This window comes from Limanda limanda, chromosome 20 (assembly GCF_963576545.1).
Source record: "Limanda limanda chromosome 20, fLimLim1.1, whole genome shotgun sequence".
In the NCBI taxonomy this organism is placed as follows: domain Eukaryota; kingdom Metazoa; phylum Chordata; class Actinopteri; order Pleuronectiformes; family Pleuronectidae; genus Limanda; species Limanda limanda.
The window spans coordinates 17,989,364-18,012,203 of record NC_083655.1 but is presented as its reverse complement, the minus strand read 5'-3'; the positions used below and the strand labels follow the sequence as shown (position 1 = coordinate 18,012,203).

General features: G+C 42.2%; 1 protein-coding gene and 7 non-coding genes across 9 annotated transcripts; 5 read left to right on the top strand and 3 right to left on the bottom strand.

The window, feature by feature from the left end:
- Positions 1 to 764: 764 nt before the first annotated feature.
- On the top strand, positions 765 to 843 carry trnas-aga (transfer RNA serine (anticodon AGA)). Its single transcript has one exon. It is a non-coding gene; the product is annotated as a tRNA-Ser (tRNA).
- A 1,647-nt stretch (positions 844 to 2,490) lies between these two features.
- trnas-aga (transfer RNA serine (anticodon AGA)) lies at positions 2,491 to 2,572 on the top strand. The gene has a single exon. It is a non-coding gene; the product is annotated as a tRNA-Ser (tRNA).
- Positions 2,573 to 6,844: 4,272 nt separating this feature from the next.
- On the top strand, positions 6,845 to 6,926 carry trnas-aga (transfer RNA serine (anticodon AGA)). Its single transcript has one exon. It is a non-coding gene; the product is annotated as a tRNA-Ser (tRNA).
- Positions 6,927 to 7,466: 540 nt separating this feature from the next.
- On the top strand, positions 7,467 to 7,538 carry trnag-ucc (transfer RNA glycine (anticodon UCC)). Its single transcript has one exon. It is a non-coding gene; the product is annotated as a tRNA-Gly (tRNA).
- Positions 7,539 to 11,370: 3,832 nt separating this feature from the next.
- Positions 11,371 to 11,442, top strand: trnag-ucc (transfer RNA glycine (anticodon UCC)). Its single transcript has one exon. It is a non-coding gene; the product is annotated as a tRNA-Gly (tRNA).
- Positions 11,443 to 14,173: 2,731 nt separating this feature from the next.
- On the bottom strand, positions 14,174 to 22,394 carry map3k8 (mitogen-activated protein kinase kinase kinase 8). Of its 2 annotated transcripts, XM_061094018.1 has the most exons (8): positions 22,191 to 22,394; positions 21,194 to 21,556; positions 20,893 to 21,060; positions 19,577 to 19,838; positions 18,730 to 18,836; positions 17,086 to 17,238; positions 15,009 to 15,255; positions 14,174 to 14,857 (listed from the first exon to the last, which is right to left on the bottom strand). In XM_061094018.1, exons 2-8 carry the CDS (start codon positions 21,530 to 21,532, stop codon positions 14,733 to 14,735), a joined length of 1,401 nt encoding a protein of 466 aa, XP_060950001.1. In that variant the 5' UTR covers positions 21,533 to 21,556; positions 22,191 to 22,394; the 3' UTR covers positions 14,174 to 14,732. The 2 variants fall into 2 exon arrangements, with proteins under 2 accessions (XP_060950001.1, XP_060950002.1); XM_061094019.1 differs by lacking the exon at positions 22,191 to 22,394 and having other exon boundaries at positions 21,194 to 21,673.
- trnaa-ugc (transfer RNA alanine (anticodon UGC)) lies at positions 16,348 to 16,419 on the bottom strand. Its single transcript has one exon. It is a non-coding gene; the product is annotated as a tRNA-Ala (tRNA).
- trnaa-ugc (transfer RNA alanine (anticodon UGC)) lies at positions 16,783 to 16,854 on the bottom strand. Its single transcript has one exon. It is a non-coding gene; the product is annotated as a tRNA-Ala (tRNA).
- Positions 22,395 to 22,840: the final 446 nt, after the last annotated feature.

The window sequence follows — 22,840 nt, the reverse complement described above, 5'->3', positions numbered from 1 at the left end:
TGACCAGAGAAACTCGCTGTTTTCACTGTTTCCACTGTTTTACAAAGTCACTATGCAGCTGCTTCACGGTGACGAGCTCAAGTCTCAGTCACTGCTTCTGTCTCTGTGCGAGTGTGTGGCACTGAGGGGGGCGGAGCCACGGGGCCTGTGTGTGCGTGTGTGTGTCTAGCTCAGTTGACCAATACTGCTCAAGACTGCGGTTAGGCCCGCCTTTCTCATTAGCATAAGGTGATTGAAAACGTGAAAAATATAAATCAGGGAATAAATAAATGTGCAAATATATTTAAGACATTTATTTAGACATATCTGTTATTAACGTATTTATTTATTTATTTCTGTATTAATTAATTTATTTCCTTTTTTATTTCTGTATTTATTTATTTATTTCTGTATTTATTTATTTATTTCTGTATTTATTTATTTATACTTAAGTCATGTATGGTCCTCCATACACATGTACAGTTATCAAAAGGAAAAGTGAAGATTTAAATACACAGTTAGACACAACATTGACATGCTAATAACCTGTCGCTGCTCCGTATCATTCAAGGTTATTTCTATACACTTTATGTTTTGTTGTGGTGTACTGGTGAGCATAAATACATCAATTGTTTTAGCAGAATTGGGTTTTTAGGACTTCATGGCAATGAAACCCTTTGCATTTAGTCCAGACAAATACCATGATACCTTTTCCTGTGAAGGTCATATCAGCATCCTGAAGTAGAATGTCCATGGTCCGGTCCAACACAAACCCACAACAAAATGCAGTTGTCGAGTGGTTAAGGCGATGGACTAGAAATCCATTGGGGTCTCCCCGCGCAGGTTCGAATCCTGCCGACAACGCAGAGTTCTTTTTTTGCGTGATGGTCTGACTCTCTGGAATCCATCAGATTAAAAAATACAATTTTACAACCAGTACAGCAAAAAACTAGATGTAATGGTAAATTGATAATGGTTGCCCATCTTGTGCGTATGCGCCACAATGTATACAGGCTGTTACAGTTGCTCCTGGTCTTTTTCTTATATTTTCCAATTTTTTTGTTTTTTTCCTTTGACAAATTAAGTTGCATCCCAGGGTTTCCTCCAGTGCTTTATAGGCCTGGCGGGCCGCCAGGCTTCCCCCCCCCCCCCCCGCAAGGCTAAGCGTCGCTTGTTTATTTATTTAAAAAAAAAAAAAAAAAATGTTATGCACCAGAAACATGATACCAAAGACGGTGTAGCAGATCCCCCGAAAGATTGATGAGACTTAACTGATGTTCAGGTCGTTTATTGAACCGTCCTTGTCACCGTACACCTTAATAAAACTTTAAACAACTCAGAAACACCGTAAGAAATTGTGCCTCTTCCGAGGGTCGCTGAATAACATAGCTTCTTCCGTCAACACTTTAATTCCTCATTGAGCCCCGATCCCCGGACAAGCCCATCCTATTGGTCCACACAGTCACATGTCCCACCCCGACCCCTTCACTGACACTCAGACATCAGAACGCTCCTTCAACACAGTGTTTCACTGAGTATACGTCAAAACCATGACTTACCCCCCCCCCCCCCAGCTTGGACATGGCCAATGAATTGAATCTACTTTTTTCTCTTTTGCGGTCTGTCCCCAAACACCAATTCTCCCCCCTCCCCCAAATTGCTGTGAGGGTCCCCCTCCCCCTCCTACCTCACTCCTCCTCTGGCTCACAAGTTGACTGTCTTCTTCCTGACGACCCCAGCCCTCTTTCTCCCCAGCCTGCATCCTCTATAGTGTCCTTCACACCTTACCATGTTAGAAGACAGCTTAGGAAACTCCACTCATGCAAGGCTGCGGGCCCTGATGGTGTCAGCCCCTAGGTGCTCAAAACCTGTGCCCCCGAGCCCTGTGGAGTGCATCACCGTGTCTTCAACCTGAGCCTGAGTCTCGTTCTTGTGCTGAAGACGCGCGTCCCAGTGGCTCCAAGTACTACAAACTGGTGGCTCAGGCCAATGGTCAGGCCACACTTGGATCCCGTCCAGTTCCCCTTCCAGCCCCGGTTAGGACATTTTTACTAAAAGGTCTTGTCAATTTAAAATGTAGGATAAGGTGCTGACCATACGTTGGTTAATCTGAAGATCCTCTGCAAATAGTTTGATAATTTGTTAACCACCAGCAGTTTACAGGGATGAGCAGCAGATGTTAGGGACATCTCAACAGTTTTGTATCTCAACGTCATCAGGTTTTTGGCAGGACTAGAAGACTAACAAATACCAGCCCTATTACGTCCTTGATCTCCTACAACATTAGTAAACATACTTTGGGAGTTGTCGTGGCCGAGTGGTTAAGGCATCCTGAAGTAGAATGTCCATGGTTCGGTACAACACAAACCCGATTTAGAATGTAGTTGTCGTGGCCGAGTGGTTAAGGCGGTGAGCATTAATACCATGATACCTTTTCCGCTGAAGGACACATCAGCATCCTGAAGTAGAATGTCCATGGTTCTCTACAACACAAACCCATTATAGAATGTGGTTGTCGTGGCCGAGTGGTTAAGGCGATGGACTAGAAATCCATTGGGGTCTCCCCGCGCAGGTTCGAATCCTGCCGACAACGCAGACTTCATTTTCTATGTGTGAGTCTTAGAATCCACCCAATCCTGAATTAGAACCACATCTACAGTTATCAAAAGGAAGAGCGAAAATTTAAATACACAGTTAGACACAACACTGACATGCTAATAACCTGTCATTGCTCCTTATTATTTAAGGTTACTTCTATACACTTTATGTTTTGTTGGAGTGTAGTGGTGAGCATTAATACATCAATTGTTTTAGCAGACTTGGGTTTTTAGGTCTTCATGGCAATGAAACCTTTTGAATATGGAGGACCATACATGACATAAGTATAAATAAATAAATGTAGAAATAAATACATAAATAAATAAATGAAAAAGGAAATAAATTAATTAATACGGAAATAAATAAATACGTTACTAACAACAGAAATGTCTAAATAAATGTCTTAAATATATTTGCACATTTATTTATTCCCTGATTTATATTTTTCACGTTTTCAATCACCTTATGCTAATGAGAAAGGCGGGCCTAACCGCAGTCTCATGCAGGATTGGTCACAGGAGTGTAATGATCCAGCCTTTCAATGCTGACTGGTGTCCAGTAGCTGTTTGCAGTGTTGAGCCAGTTCACAATTAAAATGAACTAGTTCAAGTTCAGAGGGTTAGTTCAGGTTATTTTTTATTGGGATGATTAAGGTGTCAGTAATCCTGACTGTGAGCGTCACGTCTCGTGTTCTCCTGAGCACAAGGAGAGCGCAGAGAGGAGGAGGAAGCAGAAACTCCTGCTCGGCAAAAAAACAAGCCTGCAGCTTCTGCTCTGCCCATGAAGCAGCTGATCTCTGAGCAGATGTGACCAGCGAAACTCGGTGTTTTCACTGTTTTACAAAGTCACTCAGCAGCTGCATCGCGGTGACGAGCTCAAGTCTCAGTTTCTGTCTCTGTGCGAGTGTGTGGCACTGAGGGTGGCGGAGCCACGGGGCCTGTGTGTGCGTGTGTGTGTATAGCTCAGTTGACCAATCCTGCTGGAGACTGAGATTGGGACCTCCTACCTCATTTACATATGAGACAATTAAATGTGGAAATATAAATGTGTTGAAAAAAATAAAAGTTGAAATAAATGTGGGAATAAGTTTAACACATTTATTCATTTATTTATTTATCTATCGCAACTTTTATGTATTTCTACATTTATTTAATTCCACATTTAATTGTCTCATATGTAAATGAGGTAGGAGGTCCCAAACTCAGTCTCGAGCAGGATTGGTCAACTGAGCTACACACACACACGCACACACAGGCCCCGTGGCTCCGCCCCCCTCAGTGCCACACACTCGCACAGAGACAGAAACTGAGACTTGAGCTCGTCACCGCGATGCAGCTGCTGAGTGACTTTGTAAAACAGTGAAAACACCGAGTTTCGCTGGTCACTTCTGCTCAGAGATCAGCTGCTTCATGGGCAGAGCAGAAGCTGCAGGCTTGTTTTTTTCCGAGCTGGAGTTTCTGCTTCCTCCTCCTCTCTGCTCGCTCCTTGTGCTCAGGAGAACACGAGACGTGACGCTCACAGTCAGGATTACTGACACCTTAATCATCCCAATAAAAAATAACCTGAACTAACCCTCTGAACTTGAACTAGTTCATTTTAAGTGTGAACTGGCTCAACACTGCAAACAGCTACTGGACACCAGTCAGCATTGAAAGACTGGATCATTACTCTCCTGTGACCAATCCTGCATGAGACTGCGGTTAGGCCCGCCTTTCTCATTAGCATAAGGTGATTGAAAACGTGAAAAATATAAATCAGGGAATAAATAAATGTGCAAATATATTTAATACATTTATTTAGACATTTCTGTTGTTAGTAACGTATTTATTTATTTATTTCCGTATTAATTAATTTATTTCCTTTTTTTTATTTATTTATTTATTTCTACATTTATTTATTTATTTATACTTAAGTCATGTATGGTCCTCCATATTTGCATGTAGTCCAGACAAATAACATGATACCTTTTCCTGTGAAGAACATATCAGCATCCTGAAGTAGAATCCTGCCGACAACGCAGAGTTCTTTTTATATGTGTGAGTGTTAAGAATCCATCCAATCCTGCACTAGAACAACATGTACAGTTATCAAAAGGAAGAGTGAAATTTTAAATACACAGTTAGACACAACATTGACATGCTAGTAATAACCTGTCATCCATCAGATTAAAAAATACAAGTGTACAGCCATTACAGCAAAAAACTAGATGTAATGGTCAAATGCTATTTAAAAGGTTTGATAATGGTTGCCATGGGCTGGGGTTTAACGTTTGACCATGTCCTGGATGTAAACTTGATCTGATCCGTTCACAGCACCATACGCAAGTACCAATGTTTTGAAACGGATGCGGGCAGCCACTGGTAACCAGTGAAGGGAGCGGAGGAGGGGAGTATTGCACCGCCTTCTGAGTGAGAAGGGGGCGTATTCTCCTGATATTGTACAGCATGAATCTACAGGACTATGTTGTTACAGTAATGTTGGCAGTAACGTAGAGTTGTCTGTCGAGTGTCAGGCACAGGTTCCTGACAGTCTGAGTTGGGGTAAACACGGAGTGGTCAAAGTTAATAGTCAGGTCATGGGTGGGAGAGTCTTTCCCTGGGAGGAAAAGAAGTTCAGACTTGTCAAGGTACATTTTCAGGTGGTGTGCAGACATCCACTGAGAGATGTCAGTCAGACAGGCAGAGATTCGTGCTGCTACCTGTGTTTCAGATGGGGGAAAAGACAGCATTAGTTGGGTGTCATCAGCATAGCTATGGTAGGAAAAGCCGTGTGAGTGAATGACAGCGCCGAGAGAGATGGTGTATAGAGAGAAGAGGAGGGGACCCAGGAAGGATCCTTGAGGGACCCCAGTAGTGAGAGGACAAGGTTCAGACACAGATCCTATCCAAGTCACCCAATAAGTGTGGTCATTGAGGTAGGTAGAGAGTAGGGAGAGGACAGAGCCTGAGACACCCAGGTCCTGAAGGGAGGAAATAAGGATCTGGGGGTTCACTGTGTCAAATGCAGCATAGAGGTCTAGAAGGATAAGGACAGAGGAGACAGACTGCTCTAGCAGTGTGAAGTTGCTCAGAGACAGCAAGGAGGGCAGTCTTAGTTGAGTGGCCTGCCTTGAAACCAGACTGGTGAGGGTCAAGAAGGGTATTGTGGTTAAGATAGGAGGAGAGTTGATTAAAGATAGCGCACTCGAGAGTTTTGGAAACAAAGGGAAGAAGAGAGACAGGTCTGTAGTTATTTACTTCAGACAGGTCGAGGGTGGGTTTCTTCAGGAGAGGATTTACTGTTGCCTCCTTCAGAGAGTAAGGGAAACAGCCAGTTAACAGGGAAGTGTTGATAAGACAGTGTTTCCCCTAGGTTTGCAGCTTTGGGGGGGGGGAGCGGCGGCATCAGTGGTGGGAGAGCGTCGCGGGGGGGGGGGGGGGGGGGGGCAGGGGAGACACGGACACAAAAACTTAAAGAAATCATGATGTTAAAGTGTTTCTTTTAATGATTTTGAACTGTACATTGGATTTCTGACTCCTTTTACGTCAGATTTGCCGGTTTTGAACAATGGTCTGATGAAAATGGATTAAACAGTGATAGAAGGAAGTGACGCAGCGGGGTTAATAATGTTTCAGGATGAGGTTGCGAGGCGAGGTGCGTTCACGGTTAAATACAACAAGCGGAGAAAGCAGAATCGCGGGCCGACCGGCGCTGAGAAATGCGCGTCCCGTGAGAACAGCGCAAGATCATTCTTTTACAACCAGGGGGACAGCCAAGCTGGGTCAGAACCTGTCATCCGGTGGTGACAGCAGATTCTAGTCTGGGGCAGGGCGTGCGACACGTGGGCTCTTTTCTGTACTCGGACCCGGAGCAGGAGAGCTCCTCTGAGAGTGGCTGTTACCATGTCCACCTGGGAGTGTTTAAAAAACGCGGATATTTGTAACTGCTTCTCAGGTGGTTAATGCGACATGTTTTCAGATGGATGCTCTCTGTCCGCTGGTGGGAGGTTGCTCACCTGTGTGTGTGCGCGCATCTGGATGGAACTCCGCCGTGCGCGCTACAGAGAGCAGAGGAGAACTCTAACCGCGCGACCATGTCGAGACAGAAATGCAAGCTATAGACCTGTTTTATAGGAAATGTAACCTTAAAATGATTTATGTAGAGATCTGCCGCTATATTAAAAAATTAAAAATAAAATAAATAAGGGGGACCTCCCCCCCCCACCTTCAAGGGGGGGCGGGCGGGAATCTCCATGTTTATATACAACACAAACCTCACTGTAGCTGTAGTTGTCGTGGCCGAGTGGTTAAGGCGATGGACTAGAAATCCATTGGGGTCTCCCCGCGCAGGTTCAAATCCTGCCGACAACGTGACATCGTTTTTTCTGCCTGTGTCATTGTTTACAATGTATCAAATTCTGCAGTCACGAGACGTGACGCTCACAGTCAGGACTACTGACACCTGAATCATTCCAAGAAAAAAATAAACTTAACTGGCTCAACACTGCAAACAGCTACTGTAAACAGTCAGCATTGAAAGGCAGAAGTAGTAGGACTGGATCATTACACTCCTGTGACCAATCCTGTATGAGACTGCGGTTAGGCCGGCCTTTCTGATTAGCATACAGACACAGAAATAGAGAAATAAATAAATGTGGAAATATACATTTCTGTATTTATTTATATATTTCTGTATTTACTTATTTATTTACTTACTTATTTATACATACAGTCAGTTAAAGCTTTTTCAGTTCAGTGTGCTAAGTTTGCATTTGCAAGTGTTATGCTCCAATTTTTGAATTTGCTTTCACACACATAGCAGTTGTAATGGAGTTGTAAACTCCGTCTCCTTTCCCAAATTCCATGGCTTGCAAAAACCGCATAGTCAGCAGCATTTCTTCTCTCAACTGAGCGATGGTGGTATAGTGGTGAGCATAGCTGCCTTCCAAGCAGTTGACCCGGGTTCGATTCCCGGCCATCGCAGAATTCTCTTTTAAATTATGCATCCAACTGAATACATCAATGTTATATCAAACCTCAGACTTTAGTCTAAAGCAGTGCTGTACTGTCACTGCTGCTATTTTTCAGTTAAACTCTGGCATCTTTTTGTTGTTTTAGTCAGACATCAACTTTGTCTGCCCATTAACATTATCGGGCTTGTTGATCAGAGAGGAACACTTCACACAATTAAAAAAAATGGGTTTCCCTGATGCAAAATTAGTAGTAGATACTACTAACCATGGCTTATTTATAACATTTAAAAGTAATGAAGCAGAGAGCTTCATTAAAACTTTATTCTCACCTCATCTTTGTGACTGAGCTGGTGGCTGGGGAATTCATGAAAAAAATAATCGGTTGAAGTCTCCTATTGCAGCTTTAGTCCTGCTAACAAGGTCTGACTGTTCTGGGGTCTCATTTATAAAACTGCGTAGGATTCTTACTTAAAGTGTATGTACGCACGAAAGTCGGAAATGGCGTACACAAAAGATAATTGCGATTTATTAAAGTGCACACGTACACCTGAACGCAATGTTCGCTTTATAGATCCCAGTCCACCTAGAAACGTTCGTACGTGGATCTGCCTCTAAATCCGCCCTCCACACGCCCACTTTCAACCATAAATGGTCAATGCAAAGCACGGCATGAATATTAAATGATGCTGCTGACCAATGGGTTTCCACCGTGAGTCCTGACGGAGTCACGGCATAAAGCGATGTGAAACTTTCTGACACTGACATCGAGGTGTTTGTTAGTGAGGTGGAGGTGAAGAGCGATTTTATGGGGCAGCAGTGATGTCACTAATAAAGAAAATACACTGATAATCTGCCGCTGCTGTGGATAACACAATGTGTGAGATCGCTGAACCCTCGCTTCCTCCTCGTCCTTCCATTCGCATGCACACATTGAGCAGATCCCTGCACCAATGTCACGGCAGTATTTATTTATTTAGAGCATTGGACCGATTCCGTCACATCAGTGGTTCCTTGCCTCCTCTGGGATATTATTTGGAAAGTTTCTTAATTTCTTGTAAGTGATCTCCTGTGCGCCTGATGGCACAGTCACGTTCACTGCAGTGATTTGATGATACATCAGTGGCGTTTCTACATTAGGGGAAGGTGGGGCACTGCCCCACCAGATGGCGCTGTTGTGCAGAAAGCTGAACATCTGAACTTTGTGGCAAAAATATTTTTTATTTTTATTTTATATGCAAAGTAGCGTGAATGTGTGTGTGAATAAACTTGACTCACAAGCATTATAGTCTTGTTTTGGAGTAATTTGATTCGTGTTTGTTTCTGTCTGTGTGCTCGCTGTGTGAAACGCTTTTCGCTTGCCGTCCTTCTCTGCTCTGGGCACAACGGGGCAAGCGTCAGACCTGTGCCATGGGAACACCAATCAGCGTGAACCACACAGGCCACAGTTAACATTGGGAGAGTGGCCATTTTCAGATGGGCCCTACGAAATCTCCCAAGCTACTCAACTCCAGCGTCAGCCTGTTTCCGGTTCGGCGTCACCTGAGCTAACAGGCTAACAGGCTACCCCCGTCAGTGAACACCACCCGAGTCTGTCGAGAGGTTCACATCGGATGAATAATAAGTTTTGAAGTTCTGCTTGTTCTCCTGACAGAGGGGCTAAAGACATGTGAGCTCCCGTTTATGAGGTTAGTCATGTTTAATATTGTATTTATCTGTAAGTAGTGATTCGCAGGTACCTGCTGTACCTGGTTGTTAGCTTAGCTCGGCTAGCCCGCAGGCATGCTAGCAGCAGTAATAGCGAGTTATTGACCCGACATGAAGCCACGTGATCCGGGGCACCCAGCAGAGAGAAGCATTAGTTTATGAGGATGAGTGTGTTTGGAGAATCAGCTCCCCCACGTAAGATATCTTATTGTATGTAAAGTTATTTCACTCGCCAACCCATTTGACTTGACAACGTTACACAGATTATTATTCTGCAGAAACAGATTTACTGTGATCAACTGAAACGTGAGTATTTATAGTAGTACTATATTCAAATGCTTTATTATAGGCAACATCTTTGTGTCGGTCTGAGCGCTAAAGCATGTGAAATGTATTTGAAATAGGATTTCTGCTGCAGCCCATAGTATATCTTACTGGTTTATATAGGCCTACTGCTTATAATAATCAGCTACCTCTATTTTTGTGACGGTGACATGACGTCATACAAATTTGCCACAAAATGTACACAATTGTCCTCCAACAGGCACAACCTAGGTGTCAGGAATATGATACCGAGGACATAGAGTCAATTGAAGCTTTTTTCAGTTCAATGTGCTTTGTTTGCATTTGTAAGTGTAACTCTCCAACTTTTGGATTTGCTTTCACACAAATAGCAGTTGTAATGGAGTCATGAGCGCCCTCTCCTCTCCCCAATTCCTTGTCTTGCATTTTTTGATGACTCAGCAGCATTTAGCCTCAATTGAGCAATGGTGGTATAGTGGTGAGCATAGCTGCCTTCCAAGCAGTTGACCCGGGTTCGATTCCCGGCAATCGCAGAAACTCTTTTAAATTATGCATCCAAATTAATAAATCAATGTTATGGCAAACCTCAGAATTTTGTCAAAAGCATTGCTGTGTTGTCACTGTTGGTATTTTTCAGTTAATTTCTGGCATCTTTGTGTAGTTTTGGTCAGACATCAACTCTGTGTATCCATTAACATTATCTGGCTTTGTCACATGTGAGCAGCGAAAATTAGGTAAATTCTTACAATACTTACTACATTCTCAAAAATGACCAATACCCACTGCTCACACACTGACAACATGAATGAACATTATAAGTTTAATATGAAGAGGACAGTTATTGCAGACCTTTATTATTATTTCTTAAATTACATAAAATTGTTAGACACCTAATAAACTGGTCACTCAGCGCATAGCAATCTGTCTTTTTGTGGATAGTAATCCCATGGTTAATGGCTTTATGCAGGGTAAAATAAATACAATAAAAAATTGGCCACAATTTCTAAAGATTAAAAAAACAACTTGACAAAGCCATAAAAGAGGCTGAGCTTACCTGCATATGTGAGAAAACACATTTAATTAGCAATGAGCACTTTCTTAAAAGAAAGCAATAAGCGTTAACCCAGTGAGCAATGGTGAGTGATGTCGCTTCACCACAAGTATGTAAGAGAGAGTTGTATTGGCTGTTACCAGCAGATGGTAGCAGCCGTCTGCCCCGTTTACTGGGAACTAGTGAACATTGTAAGTGCTGGTGAGACTCAGAGGCAACCGCATTCACAGCAGAGCTCACAAACACCCACTCATATGTGATGTATTTAGAGAGAGGAGGAGTTGATCAGAGAGGAACACTTCTCACAATTTAAAAACATGGGTTTCGCTTATGCAAAATCAGTAGTAGATACTACCCATGACGAATTTATAGCATTTAAAAGTAATGTAGCAGAGAGCTTCATTAACACTTTATTCTCACTCATCTTTGTGATGAGCTGGTAGCTGGGGAATTCATGAAAAAATTAATCGGTGGAAGACTCCCTTTGCAGCTTTATATCCTGCTAACAATGTCTGACTGTTCTGAGCTGTGGAAGGCAAAATAAATATAAACATTTGTCCTCTAACAGGCACAACTTATGTGTCAGGAATATGATACCGAAGACATGAAGTCAATTAAAGCTTTTTTCAGTTTAATGTGCTTTATTTGCATTTGTAAGAGTAACTCTCCAACCTTTGGATTTGCTTTCACACATATAGCAGCTGTAATGGAGTCATGAGCTCCCTCTCCTCTCCCAAATTCCTCGTCTTGCATTTTTGCAACAGCCAGCATTTCTCTCAACTGAGCGATGGTGGTATAGTGGTGAGCATAGCTGCCTTCCAAGCAGTTGACCCGGGTTCGATTCCCGGCCATCGCAGATCCTCTTTTAAATGATGCATCCAACTGAATAAATACATGTTATGGTAAATCTCAGAATTTAGTCTAAAGCAGTGCTGTGATGTTTCAGCTACTTCACACTGCTAGAGCAGCCTCTCTATCCTCTGTCATCATCCTTCTAGACCCTTCTCCTGCATTTTACAAAGTGAACCACCAGATTCGTATTTCCTCCATTCAGGATCTGGGTGTCTCAGGCACTGCGCTCTCCCTGCTCTCGCCCTACTTCAACGACCACAGTCACCAGGTAACTTGGAGAGGATCTGTGTCTGAACCTTGTCTTCTCACTACTGGGGTGTCCCCTCCTCTTATCTCTGTACACAATCTCTCTCGGCTCTGTCATTCACTTACATGGCTTTCCTACCACAACTATCCTGATGACACCCAACTAATCCTTTTTTTTTTCCAATCTGAAACACAGGTAGCAGCATGAATCTCTGCCTGTCTGACTGACATCTCTCAGTGGATGTCTGCACACCACCTGAAAATCAACCTTGACAAGATTGATTGAAGATACTTTTCCTTCCAGGGAAAGGCTTGCCCACCCACGACCTGACTATTACCTTTGACAATTCTGTCTTAAGCGCCACCCAGACTGCTGGGATATGGGTGTGAGACTCAGCAGTCAACTCTCCCTTACTGCCAACATTACTTCAACAACCTTTTCCTGTAGATACATGCTGCACAACAGAAGGCGGCGCAGGTTCTTTAGGTCTTTAACCTTGCACTTATATGGCACTTACATATAGCACTTTGTAGTTAGGCTTTCTTGAAGATAATTGTACTTGCTTAATTCTTGTTGTTCTTGGTTTGTACTTTCATGGTTGAATGCACCTATTGTAAGTCGCTTTGAATAGAAGCGGCAGCTAAATGAAATGTAATGTAAAATGATCACTAAAAACCTGTAATTGACCATGTACATTGCTCTTGTTTATTCTGTCGAGCAGCCTTAACCCAGGGAGCAATGGTGAGTGATGTCGCTTCACCACAAGTATGTAAGAGAGAGTTGTATTCGCGGCTACCAGCAGATGGTAGCAGCCGTCTGCCACGTTTACCGGGAACTAGTGAATCGTGTTAGTGCTGGTGAGACTCAGAGGCAACCCCATTCACAGCAGAGCTCACAAACACCCACTCACATGTGACGCATTTAGAGAGAGGAAGAGTTGACGAGAGGAACACTTTAAACCATATGGGTTTCCCTGATGCAAAATCAGTAGTAGATACTACTACCCATGACTAGGCAGAGACTTTCATTAAAACTTTATTATCACCTCATCTTTGTGACTGAGCTGGGGAAGCCAGGGAAAGCACCCAAGGCAGCTTCCAATGAAAATTTAACTAAGTTTTTTTGTTGATCTTTCCTGTTTGTTATACTGTAGAATATGTTGTACGAACTTTATTAGTCAAGCAGTATTACTTCATTTTAGCTGTAGGGTTGTCAGGATACTAGAATTTCAAACTTGATACCAATCTCCAGGAAAATACTTGATAGTCTATTAACGTTACAGATGGGCAGGACTCATACCGTTTGCTGCTCAGCTCTCACATTAACATTTTTCGTTTTATTATTATTATTATTTTATTATTAGCCATTGAAATTCTAGTATCCTGACAACCCTTTAGCTTAATGATAACTTAATAGACTGCTAATGTGGCTATCGTCTAATTGCTAATAGTTAAATGGCTAACATTAATGTGTTTCACCAGCCAGGCTAACTTTTAGAATAACTGTTTATACTTCAATGTTGTTTGAAACGGGAGATATACTGAACTCTCAAGATTCAACATAAAGACAGAGGTGTTGGTCTTTTATGATGCTTTTGCCAAGTTTGTTGTGCTACTAGACTTTGTCCCATTGTTTACTTATCAATAGGGTTGGGTATCATTAAATGTTATCAATTCCGATTCTGTGTATATCTATTCCGGGTTATTATCGATTCCCCATTTTGATTCCAAAATTTTAAGATAAGAGGTCAGATGTTTAGATAACAATAATATCTTTATTGGTCTGGACCGATGCACAGGAGGTGTGGTAACTCCTTTTGGTAGACAGGCAACTTTACAAAAGAAAACCCACACAACTCAGCTCAGAGCCTTATCAGATATGCTTAATGTCTCTAACCCAACTGTGTACATTTCTAGTTACTGAGATGGAGGTAATTTTGAACATACTGGTGTTAAACAACACATAGTTGTATTTGTGGATAATTAGTAGAAGAAAATGTTCTAATTGTCACTGTAAACTAATGTTAGATCAATTATTGTCAACTTGTAAACTGGAGAAGGCGAATACGCACTTTTGGTATCGATACTTTTGCAAATGAGTATCTAATCCGATCCAAATAAAATAATCGTGATATTGATTTGAAGTCAGGTTGGCCAAAAGTCCCTTGTTAGGTGACATTAATGGTCTTATTTGGATGTCTACCTACTGGTTAAACAGTGGGAAGTGATAATCAAAACATCTTTATTTAAACTGGTGTACATGTCCAATGTGTAATTTACATACTTCAGCTTGGTAAAGACATTTTACATGCGATAGTCAGGACAGTGTGTTAGTCAGATGAAAGTGGAGGTACTCACACCAGGTTAATCATACTGTTATAAAAAATATTTCAATTACATACAGTATAAATCTCCCCTACAGCAAATCCATTCTGAATCATCTATTATAATTCTGACGCAGAAGTGAAACATCACAGACAATGATGGAATTTCATTTTATTGTTCTTTTATTGCATACTGATTGACACATTTTCAAATTTTGAGCAATTTCAAAAACACAAATCTGATAGCACATGCATTTGCATAGCAAGATGATACTATAAATATTCCACAGGAATAAACAAGAAAAGGTTCATAAAGAACTAAATGTCATGCATGTTTGCCTAGTGCACACGTTTTTTTAACAGTTATCTTACAATTTCACCATCATGAAAAAAACTGCATATATTTAATTTATTACTGTGTTAATTACTACACTGAAATAAAGCACATGCATACGTCCCATAAGGTAGACCAGGAAATTATTTACAATCCATCTGATAAAATAGGTTTCCACTGTCCTGCAGTGTAGTTTATTTCAGAGTGAGCTGGTTCCATTAATTAGAATCATCTTGACTCTTGTAAACATTTCATTCCAGCTGACCTCCTGTCTGAACTATTCCATAATTTCTCAACAGTGAAGAGTGAGTCAGACTATCTATTAGCAGGCAAAAAGCTAATTATCACTACGTTTTTTTAATCAAGGCTGTGCTGAGTAGTAGTAATGTGTTAGCCGTATTCTGATGTGGGAGGCCCTGCCACTAGTTTACAGTAGCCCGACAAGGCCCCCAGATCAATGTACAAGGAGCCCTTTCTTCTCATGTGGCCAGAGTCCTCAGAGTACAGAGATAATTCTGCAGAAGAAAAAAAAGATGTATATTATAAGTAGTGTTAGCATATTTATTGCTAAGTATTCATGTTTGCAAACAAGTGTATAGTCTGTTGTTGCTGGTGACAGTGTATCCATCACAGACTGCAAACATGTTGAGATCAGCAGCTCCTTACCCTGTGTGGTGTCATGTTGCTGGCTCTGTTGTCGTAGCATGGTGTGGGTGACCTCCTCCAGCGCGGAGTCAAGGCTCCAGCAGCGTGGCTGATCCTCTCTGGGTGGGTTGATGGCCTCGTCCTTCAGCAGCTCAGATGCCGAGCTCCGCAGAGTGGGATTCCTTTCCAAGGCTCGCTGCAGGAAGGAGCGCATGGCCAGGCTGCAGTCCTCTGCTATGTCCTCCATAGGGGGTGCCTGCTTGTGGATCTATGGAGACAAAAGAGGCACAATTGGCATTAGAAGACTGCAGCATGAAAGAACAAATAAACAAATATCACAGTGAAGGCCTCCAAATGACCAAAATACAACTGTGAACTAATTCCTTTTTTTAAACCAAGTTAGTGGTAAAACAAAAAAAATTGCACATCTCCGGCTGTAGGTGTGACTTAACCATGTCACATTACTGCTCCATGACGGTGGGGAAGTGAGTAAGTGTCGAAATGAAAAGAGCTGATAAAGATCAAAAACAGAAATGGTACTTCTTGAAAACAATGTGCCCATGTAACGGAAAACCTTTAAAAGATAGAGAAGTAGCCACTGACTTTGAGGAACCTTAGTCACTCACTGTGACCGGTCATGTTCAGCCTTTTTTTTTAAATCCCATGTTAATGTAGACTGTGGAAGACCTGAAATAAGGTCAAGGAAAAGTGTGAAAACCAGCAAGATTAAATATAGTGTCACTCTTGTAGCATCTACAGTGTAATATTGAGTTTTTATATAGCTCTCTGGTTAGTGCTCATTGCAAAGAAAACTTTTTTAAATGGCTGAAAGCTGAGCAGATTGGCTGGAGGGTGGTGTCGGAAAGATGTCAACAGAAAATGAAAAATAAAAATTGTTTAGAATTGTTGTCATGTGCTTCTACTGTTGAATAATCTCTTGAGACAAATCCTTTTTCACTTCAAAACACAGCCTTGGTTATGCAAGGCCTGAATAATTATTTTACAATTATTTATAATATTAAAATGTAATTAGGTGAGGTATTTTCCTATTTCAAAAGTTATTTGATTAATTGAAGTGAGATAGTGCTCACATTTACTGAACATTAAATATGTTGGCACACGTCTGCAGGTAATCGATATGACTGTTTAAATGTGTCCAACAGTGTATTTAGATAATTTGCAATACAAAGTGGCAATTTGTGGTTTTTGAAGTTCTAGTAAGTGTAATCGAGTTGGTTTTTCATATAGTATTGTGGAAGCTTCCTCTTATGTACATTGTTAAATTCTTAACGTACTACTGTAGTTGTATTGAGTTTGATTGCTACGATAGATCCATTAAATCTCCTCTGACAAAATAACCTGGAGATGCCGGGGATTGAACCCGGGGCCTCATACATGCAAAGCATGCGCTCTACCACTGAGCTACATCCCCTTATTATTCCCATATATACTTTATACTGAAACTAAATGAAAAGGCTGAAGCGTGGTGTATGATTCAAAATGTTGTTGCGAAAGCCAGGAATTGAACTTGGGTCAACTGCTTAGAAGGCTTACCACTCTACCACCATCACCCGGATCATGAATACTGTCGGACAGTGTATTTAGATAATTTGCTATACAAAATGGCAAATTGTGGTTTTTGAAGCTCTAGTAACTGTACTAGAGTTGGTTTTGCATATAGTATTGTTGAAGCTGCCACTTATGTACATTGTCAAATTCTTAATTTGTACTACTTCAGCGGGAATGAGTTAGATCTCTACGTTGGATCCATTAAATCTCCTCTGATAAAATGACCTGGAGATGCCGGGGATTGAACCCAGGGCCTCATACATGCAACGCATGCGCTCTACCACTGAGCTACATCCCCTACATGACACTTAGTTTACTTTAGAGTAATAGTCTATCGAAAGGCTGAACACAGTTGGAAAGGTGGCGTGGTTTAAGATTCAAAACATTACTGCGAAATCCAGGAATTGAACCTGGGTCACCTGCTTGGAAGGCTTACCACTCTACCACCATCAGCCGGACCATGAATACTGTGCACGTTAAAATCTAAGGCTGCAAATAAAATTATGTTCAGGTCATGCTCAGTACTCACAATGTAGAGGTACGAGGGGTAGGCAGTGCGTGGGTATCTGCAAACCCAGGGGGGGCTGCCAGTCTGCATGTGGATGATAGTGGTGCCCAGGCTGTAGATGTCTGTCTTGGTGTCATGTCCTCGACACAGAACCACCTCTGGACTCATATACATCTAAATGGTAGAAGGATAACAAAACATGAATTAGATATAATGGAACGTGGAGCACAATTGCAAGAAAAAGTGTTCTTATTAGTTTCCCAATATAACAAATAGAAAACAGCCTCTTTAATACATTTATTTTCTGTGGCAACAAAACAGTGACCCTTTGACCCTCGCTTTGAGTGTCAAGGTAAGGGTAAAGGCCGATGTATGCTACTCCGTTTTTACGGATACGGACAGATAGGACCGCCCTCTCCGCCGTGGAACGCCCTCTCCGAGCGCCTCGGAGAGCTGTTCGTGCACCTCTGATTTTTCTAACTATCCGTGGATATTTCGGATAGCCTACGGACAGGCCTTGGCTGTTATTGGTCCGCTAACAACGTCATTTCCGTACGACGTCATTTTCGTATTTCAAATTTCCGGACCTCAAACTTCCGGTTTTCTTCCGTATATCATAAGACGCCACGTTAAAATCCAAACACAACTACGATACGAATATGGATAGCAACATTGAAGAGCGTCTAGTGGAGGAGGTCCGGAGGTACGAGCACCTGTACAACCCGTCTACGAGTGCGTTCAGTGTGTGGGAGGCAAGCCGACAGAGGTAAATAAACACACTTCTTCCCAGAAATGGGGTAGGCTTCTCTGAGCTCGTCTTCCGTTGCGCCACCTACTGTTTGGCGGTGAATTGTTTTCAGACGGATGGTCGTCGGAAAAGCATAAATCAAAAAGAGTCCGTGGTATCCGTACGTCCCTCTCAGCGACACGGATACGTAGAAGCATAATGGAGCCTTAATGCAGGAGTGTGGTGGCCTTTGGAGTGGGAAAAGTAAACATGCTACCAGAGTTAAGCTCTCTCTCCCTCCCTCTCTCTCTCTCTCTCTTGCTGTTGGAAATTCCAGCCTGCTCTCCCACGTTAATGTCAGCCTGAGCAGCCCAGTGTAGTAGCTGTGTCTCTCTTCTTATTACTGCTGGGTGTCTGCCCTGGGACTTTCCACAGGCCAAGCCATGAGAGGCCCAAGGTAAATGTAAAAAAAATAGTAATATTGACTGACATACAAACAGGTCAAAACATGGGAAGATATGTGATGTGAGATAAGTCTCATGAGGAATCTATTGGATTAACTTCAACTTTCCCAAGCGCTGCCGATGAAAACATCTGCACTGAGAATGCCATGCATAAGCACGCTACTATTAGCACCAGTCAAGGTCAATGAGTGCACTGACTCTGCTGCTCTGCCAATCACTGAATTTATTTTAATCACTTGGAAAAGACAGAGAGAAAGAGAAGTGATGACAAGTTTTGATACTAATTTGTCAAAATCCCAAGGGAAGTCTGGCCTGAGTCATGAGACAAGACTTTGTGGTGAACACACACACAAACACACATACATTTAAAAGTAGAAAAACAAGTATCGATTGGAGCTAGCAGTTCATCTTGTCATTACAGGCTCGCACTTGCAGCCTGAGGGACTCCATTAAAGCTCTGGCTCACAGTCTCACCTCTGTTCCCCTCAGGTCTCTGGGAATGTAAATATCTTCTGTCATCTGCACCGTCAGGCCAAAGTCCACAAGCACTGCCTTGTCTGACATCAGCACAATGTTACTGGCTGTAGAAAAAGAAATGAGATAAGTTGTGGAGCTTGTGCAGAGCTGGGGTGTACAGTATTTTCAGTGTTAATGCTTTGCTATGCAGATTGGTATGTGAGGTAATACACATTCATAGGTGACTTCTTGTAAACGTTCGTTGAAGCATTCCAAAAGAAGGTCAAGTAAAGTTGCCGTCTTTTCGCAATCAGACACATATCTTTGCATGAAAAGGCTCATCCTTGTGCTTGAAACCCTCACTGAGGCTTTATTACAACTTTTCCCCGCAGGCAGGAAACGTTAAGAACCACAGCACCACATCACAGGCCCTGTTTGCTGTTGTCGTCAGTCACTTGCTCCTCTAGACCCTGCATTTAACCCTGACCAAGAGCGAAAAGCAAGCTGGAATTTCCAGACAGCAAACAGCCTGGAAGACACAAGGCTGACAGATGGCTGTGGAGAATGCTTTGATCCCTGCAGCGCCTCTGAGGTCCAACCACCTCGTATCAAACCTCCAGCTTAGCCCCACCTACTCTAACTACCCCTCTGTCTTCTAGTAATCTCAGTCATCAACTCATGCACTTTCTTGTCAGTCTGACCTGGCTCCCCTTGAACATTTACTTTAACAGCCTTAGTCAAAGGAAACGTGTAATATTCTCTGTTAGTCAGTGTGTAAGATCGTCAGTATGTGATAGCTGAGGTTTTTTGGGGGTTTGTGGCGTCTACACTGAATCAACCTGAAACTTTTATCTCTTGCGCTTACGTTTGATGTCATGGTGGATGACATTATGAGAGTGCAGGTACTCCAGGCCGCGCAGGACTTGCTTGGTCACCCAGATGATCTCGAACTCCCTCATGGGCCCACAGCTGTCCAGCTTTTCCAGCACTGAGCCGCCTTCACCGGCCTCCATGAAGAGGTGGACGCTCTGGTCCCAGAACAGAGCACCATAGAACTCAGCAATGTTCTCGTGTCGGAACCGGGCCTGGAACTCCACGTCGGCTGCTTTGAAGTTCTCCATGGGGATCTGCATGGAAGAAGATGAGCTGTGAATACATTTCTCATTACAAGGTGTCAGTGTGGTTCTGTTTAAAGCAATAGTTCCTCATTCAGGGAAACGCTTATTGCTTCCCTGTTCAGATCAGCAAAGATTACCACTGTCATATCTACTTGGTTCGTTTTACTTATTTTTCCATTCCCCATTTCACATCTTTGAGCTAAGCTATACTAGAGGCCTCTGGCTATCTCTGTGTTTTTGCATACAGACATGAGAGGGGTATTGATGAAAATAAGGCAAGGGCATGGTTAGCTCAGCATAAACGATGAAAGTAGGGGGCATGGTTCCATCCAAAGATTAAAAAACAATCTGGCTAATGGCTAAATAAACAATATTATAGCTGATCTGTTCTTTACATACACAAACAGAAATGTAAAAATAACAATTTGTTGTTTTAGGGGATACTGATACAATTTGATTTATTTTGGACAGTCAGGCTAGACTCTCACTCATCCAACTCTTGGCAAGGAAGCAAATATGCTGTTTCAAAATTTCCAAATATTAAAAAGCGTTTTTGTTACGATGAACACATTTGACACTGATGATGAACTGAAAATGCTGTTATGTTTTCCTCTGATATACAGGAAATCTATTTTAACTCCATCACACAGCTAGTGCCAGTAAGTCCTCTGGTAACAGTGTGTACTATGTACTGAGTCAACATAGTCGAATGATTGCACCACACCAGGAAAGAGACTACTTTCCATATGAGGGCAAATAAGTAAACACATTTTATTTGAACTCCGGGGGAGCTCTTGGGAGTAACTGTTGAGTTCCCTGTCTTGCATTCATCTCTGGCCATTTGTTACAACAAACAGGGTTCTTTTAAGAGCTCTCTTCCTCTTTTACTTCGAGAGAAAAGAGACCAAATGTCACGCTGACATCAGGAGTCATTGTACAAACACAGGATTAGTTGCTATGAGAACACCCAGTACTTAGCAGGTGAAATATGTTGGCACCCTGTACCGGAGTTTTGAGAAGTCCGCGTGAGACAAAATTCCAGTCATTGCTCAGTAGCACTCACCAGTTTGCAAGCCATTCTCTTCCTGGTGACAGTGTCCTGGGCCAAGTGGACTTTCCCAAATGAGCCCTTGGGCACGAGGCCCGAACCATGATTCTTGTAGGTCAATTTCCATGGAAACAGGAGCACGTCCATGTTGACCTGGTAGCGGCCTTTTTTTATAGCCATGTCCTGCAATGAAGTCACTTATTGAATGAATACAAAGAAATGATCATATCAAAACACAAACATAGTGATAGACCAAATGTCTAACACACATTCAGTGTTGTAGAATCACCATTAAAAGAGATAAGCAATTTCTCACCTTATTCAGCAGGACTCCCATTTCCTGAGGCAGTTGCTGCAGGGCTGCTGGCTGCATGTTGGACAACAGGTTGACAAAGGACAAGAGGTCAGCCATCGTCCCGTAGCGAACACCAACATCCCCATCAGTATAATCCTTATGCCCACTCCTCGAGTGCCCTGCCTCCTCATTGTCGTCCATCTCCTCCTGGGACAGACTTTCCTCCTCGAACAACAAGCCTCCGTCCTCTTCGGCTTCCTCCTCCTTGATCTGATACAGAGTCTCTGCAGCATTGATGATGTCCTCGATATTCATGTGAGCCAACAACAGTTCAATCCCATCATCGTATTTGTAATCCATCTTGATGCTTGACTTCTGCTTGATCTAAGAGAAAACATCAGGGGATCAGTGTATAGACCACGTGTTTTTGTTGGTTTGATTCAGACTTGCAAGTCCCATTGTAATAAGTCAGTTGAGGACTTTGAAAAGTTCATGTGGAGGCAGGCTGCATAGTGACACACTGCAGCAGTGAAGCTGTGCTTTAGCTGGCTGAACATGCAGCTGGGAGGGGCTTACAGGACTTTTTTCCCAGCAGATGAAGGGAGTTTCACAGTAAAGCTGGGAAGCCCCTCGGGACAGATTGGCCCTGTTTAACGTCTCTAAAACACCAACTATGTTGATAATTTATTTGCAAATAAATAATTACTGACCTTTATTAATCTATGAATTGGGATCTAGCTTGTTAAACAAATAGCTTCATGCAAATCACAAACAGCTGCCAAATACTTGTTTCATTCACAATAGTTCTCTTGCAACCAAACCCTATGTTAAAAATGAACAATTGAGCAACTGTGTTTGATTTCTCTGTCAGAATCTGAGAAAACCTTCTTGAAAACAACGCTGACAGAAATATGCACAAATACTACAACCAATCTTTAACATATCTAGCCTGTATTTTTTATATTCAACACATAAAACTGCTTATTTAAAAGAAACAGTGGAAACAAAAAGTACTTACCAATTTTATCTTTGAATCAGAAGCACAACAGGAGTGTCGTCTCTTCACTGAGCATATGTAGTGTCCGGCACTGACTGAGAGAGAGAGAGAGGTTGACTGTGCTCAGAGGGAAGTAAACACAGGAAGTGTTGTCGTGAGCGTGTGGGTGGAGGAGCAGCCTGTATGTCAGGTGCCAGAGCTTCACTCTGTAGCTTTCGTTTTCCCACTCAGTCGTTTTCGTCTGTTCAGTCAGATGAAAAACAAATCTCATATGTCTCGAAGGTTGAAACTCAGGGCTCCGCCTTCCATGGAATTGTGGGAATTTTCTTTCCTGCTGAACAGTTTGTTTAACACATAAGTAACACTAATACACATTATAAGTCAGTAACCACTAAACATATTTCTATGTAACCCCTGAAGTGCAGATCAGAAAGATCTAAGAAATCAATAAACACTATGACAAATAAGAATCCACGTCAACAAATCAAAAAACAAAACAAGAAATGAGAAAACACAATGTCAAATGAGAAATCACAACACAACAGCAAATCACAAAATATAAATGCAAGAAAGAAAACGCAACAAATCACAGAACACTGTGAGACCATCCAATCAGTAATGAGTTGTTGTGATGGGTGATTTGTCGTTATGTTTTGGGATTTTTTTTGTGT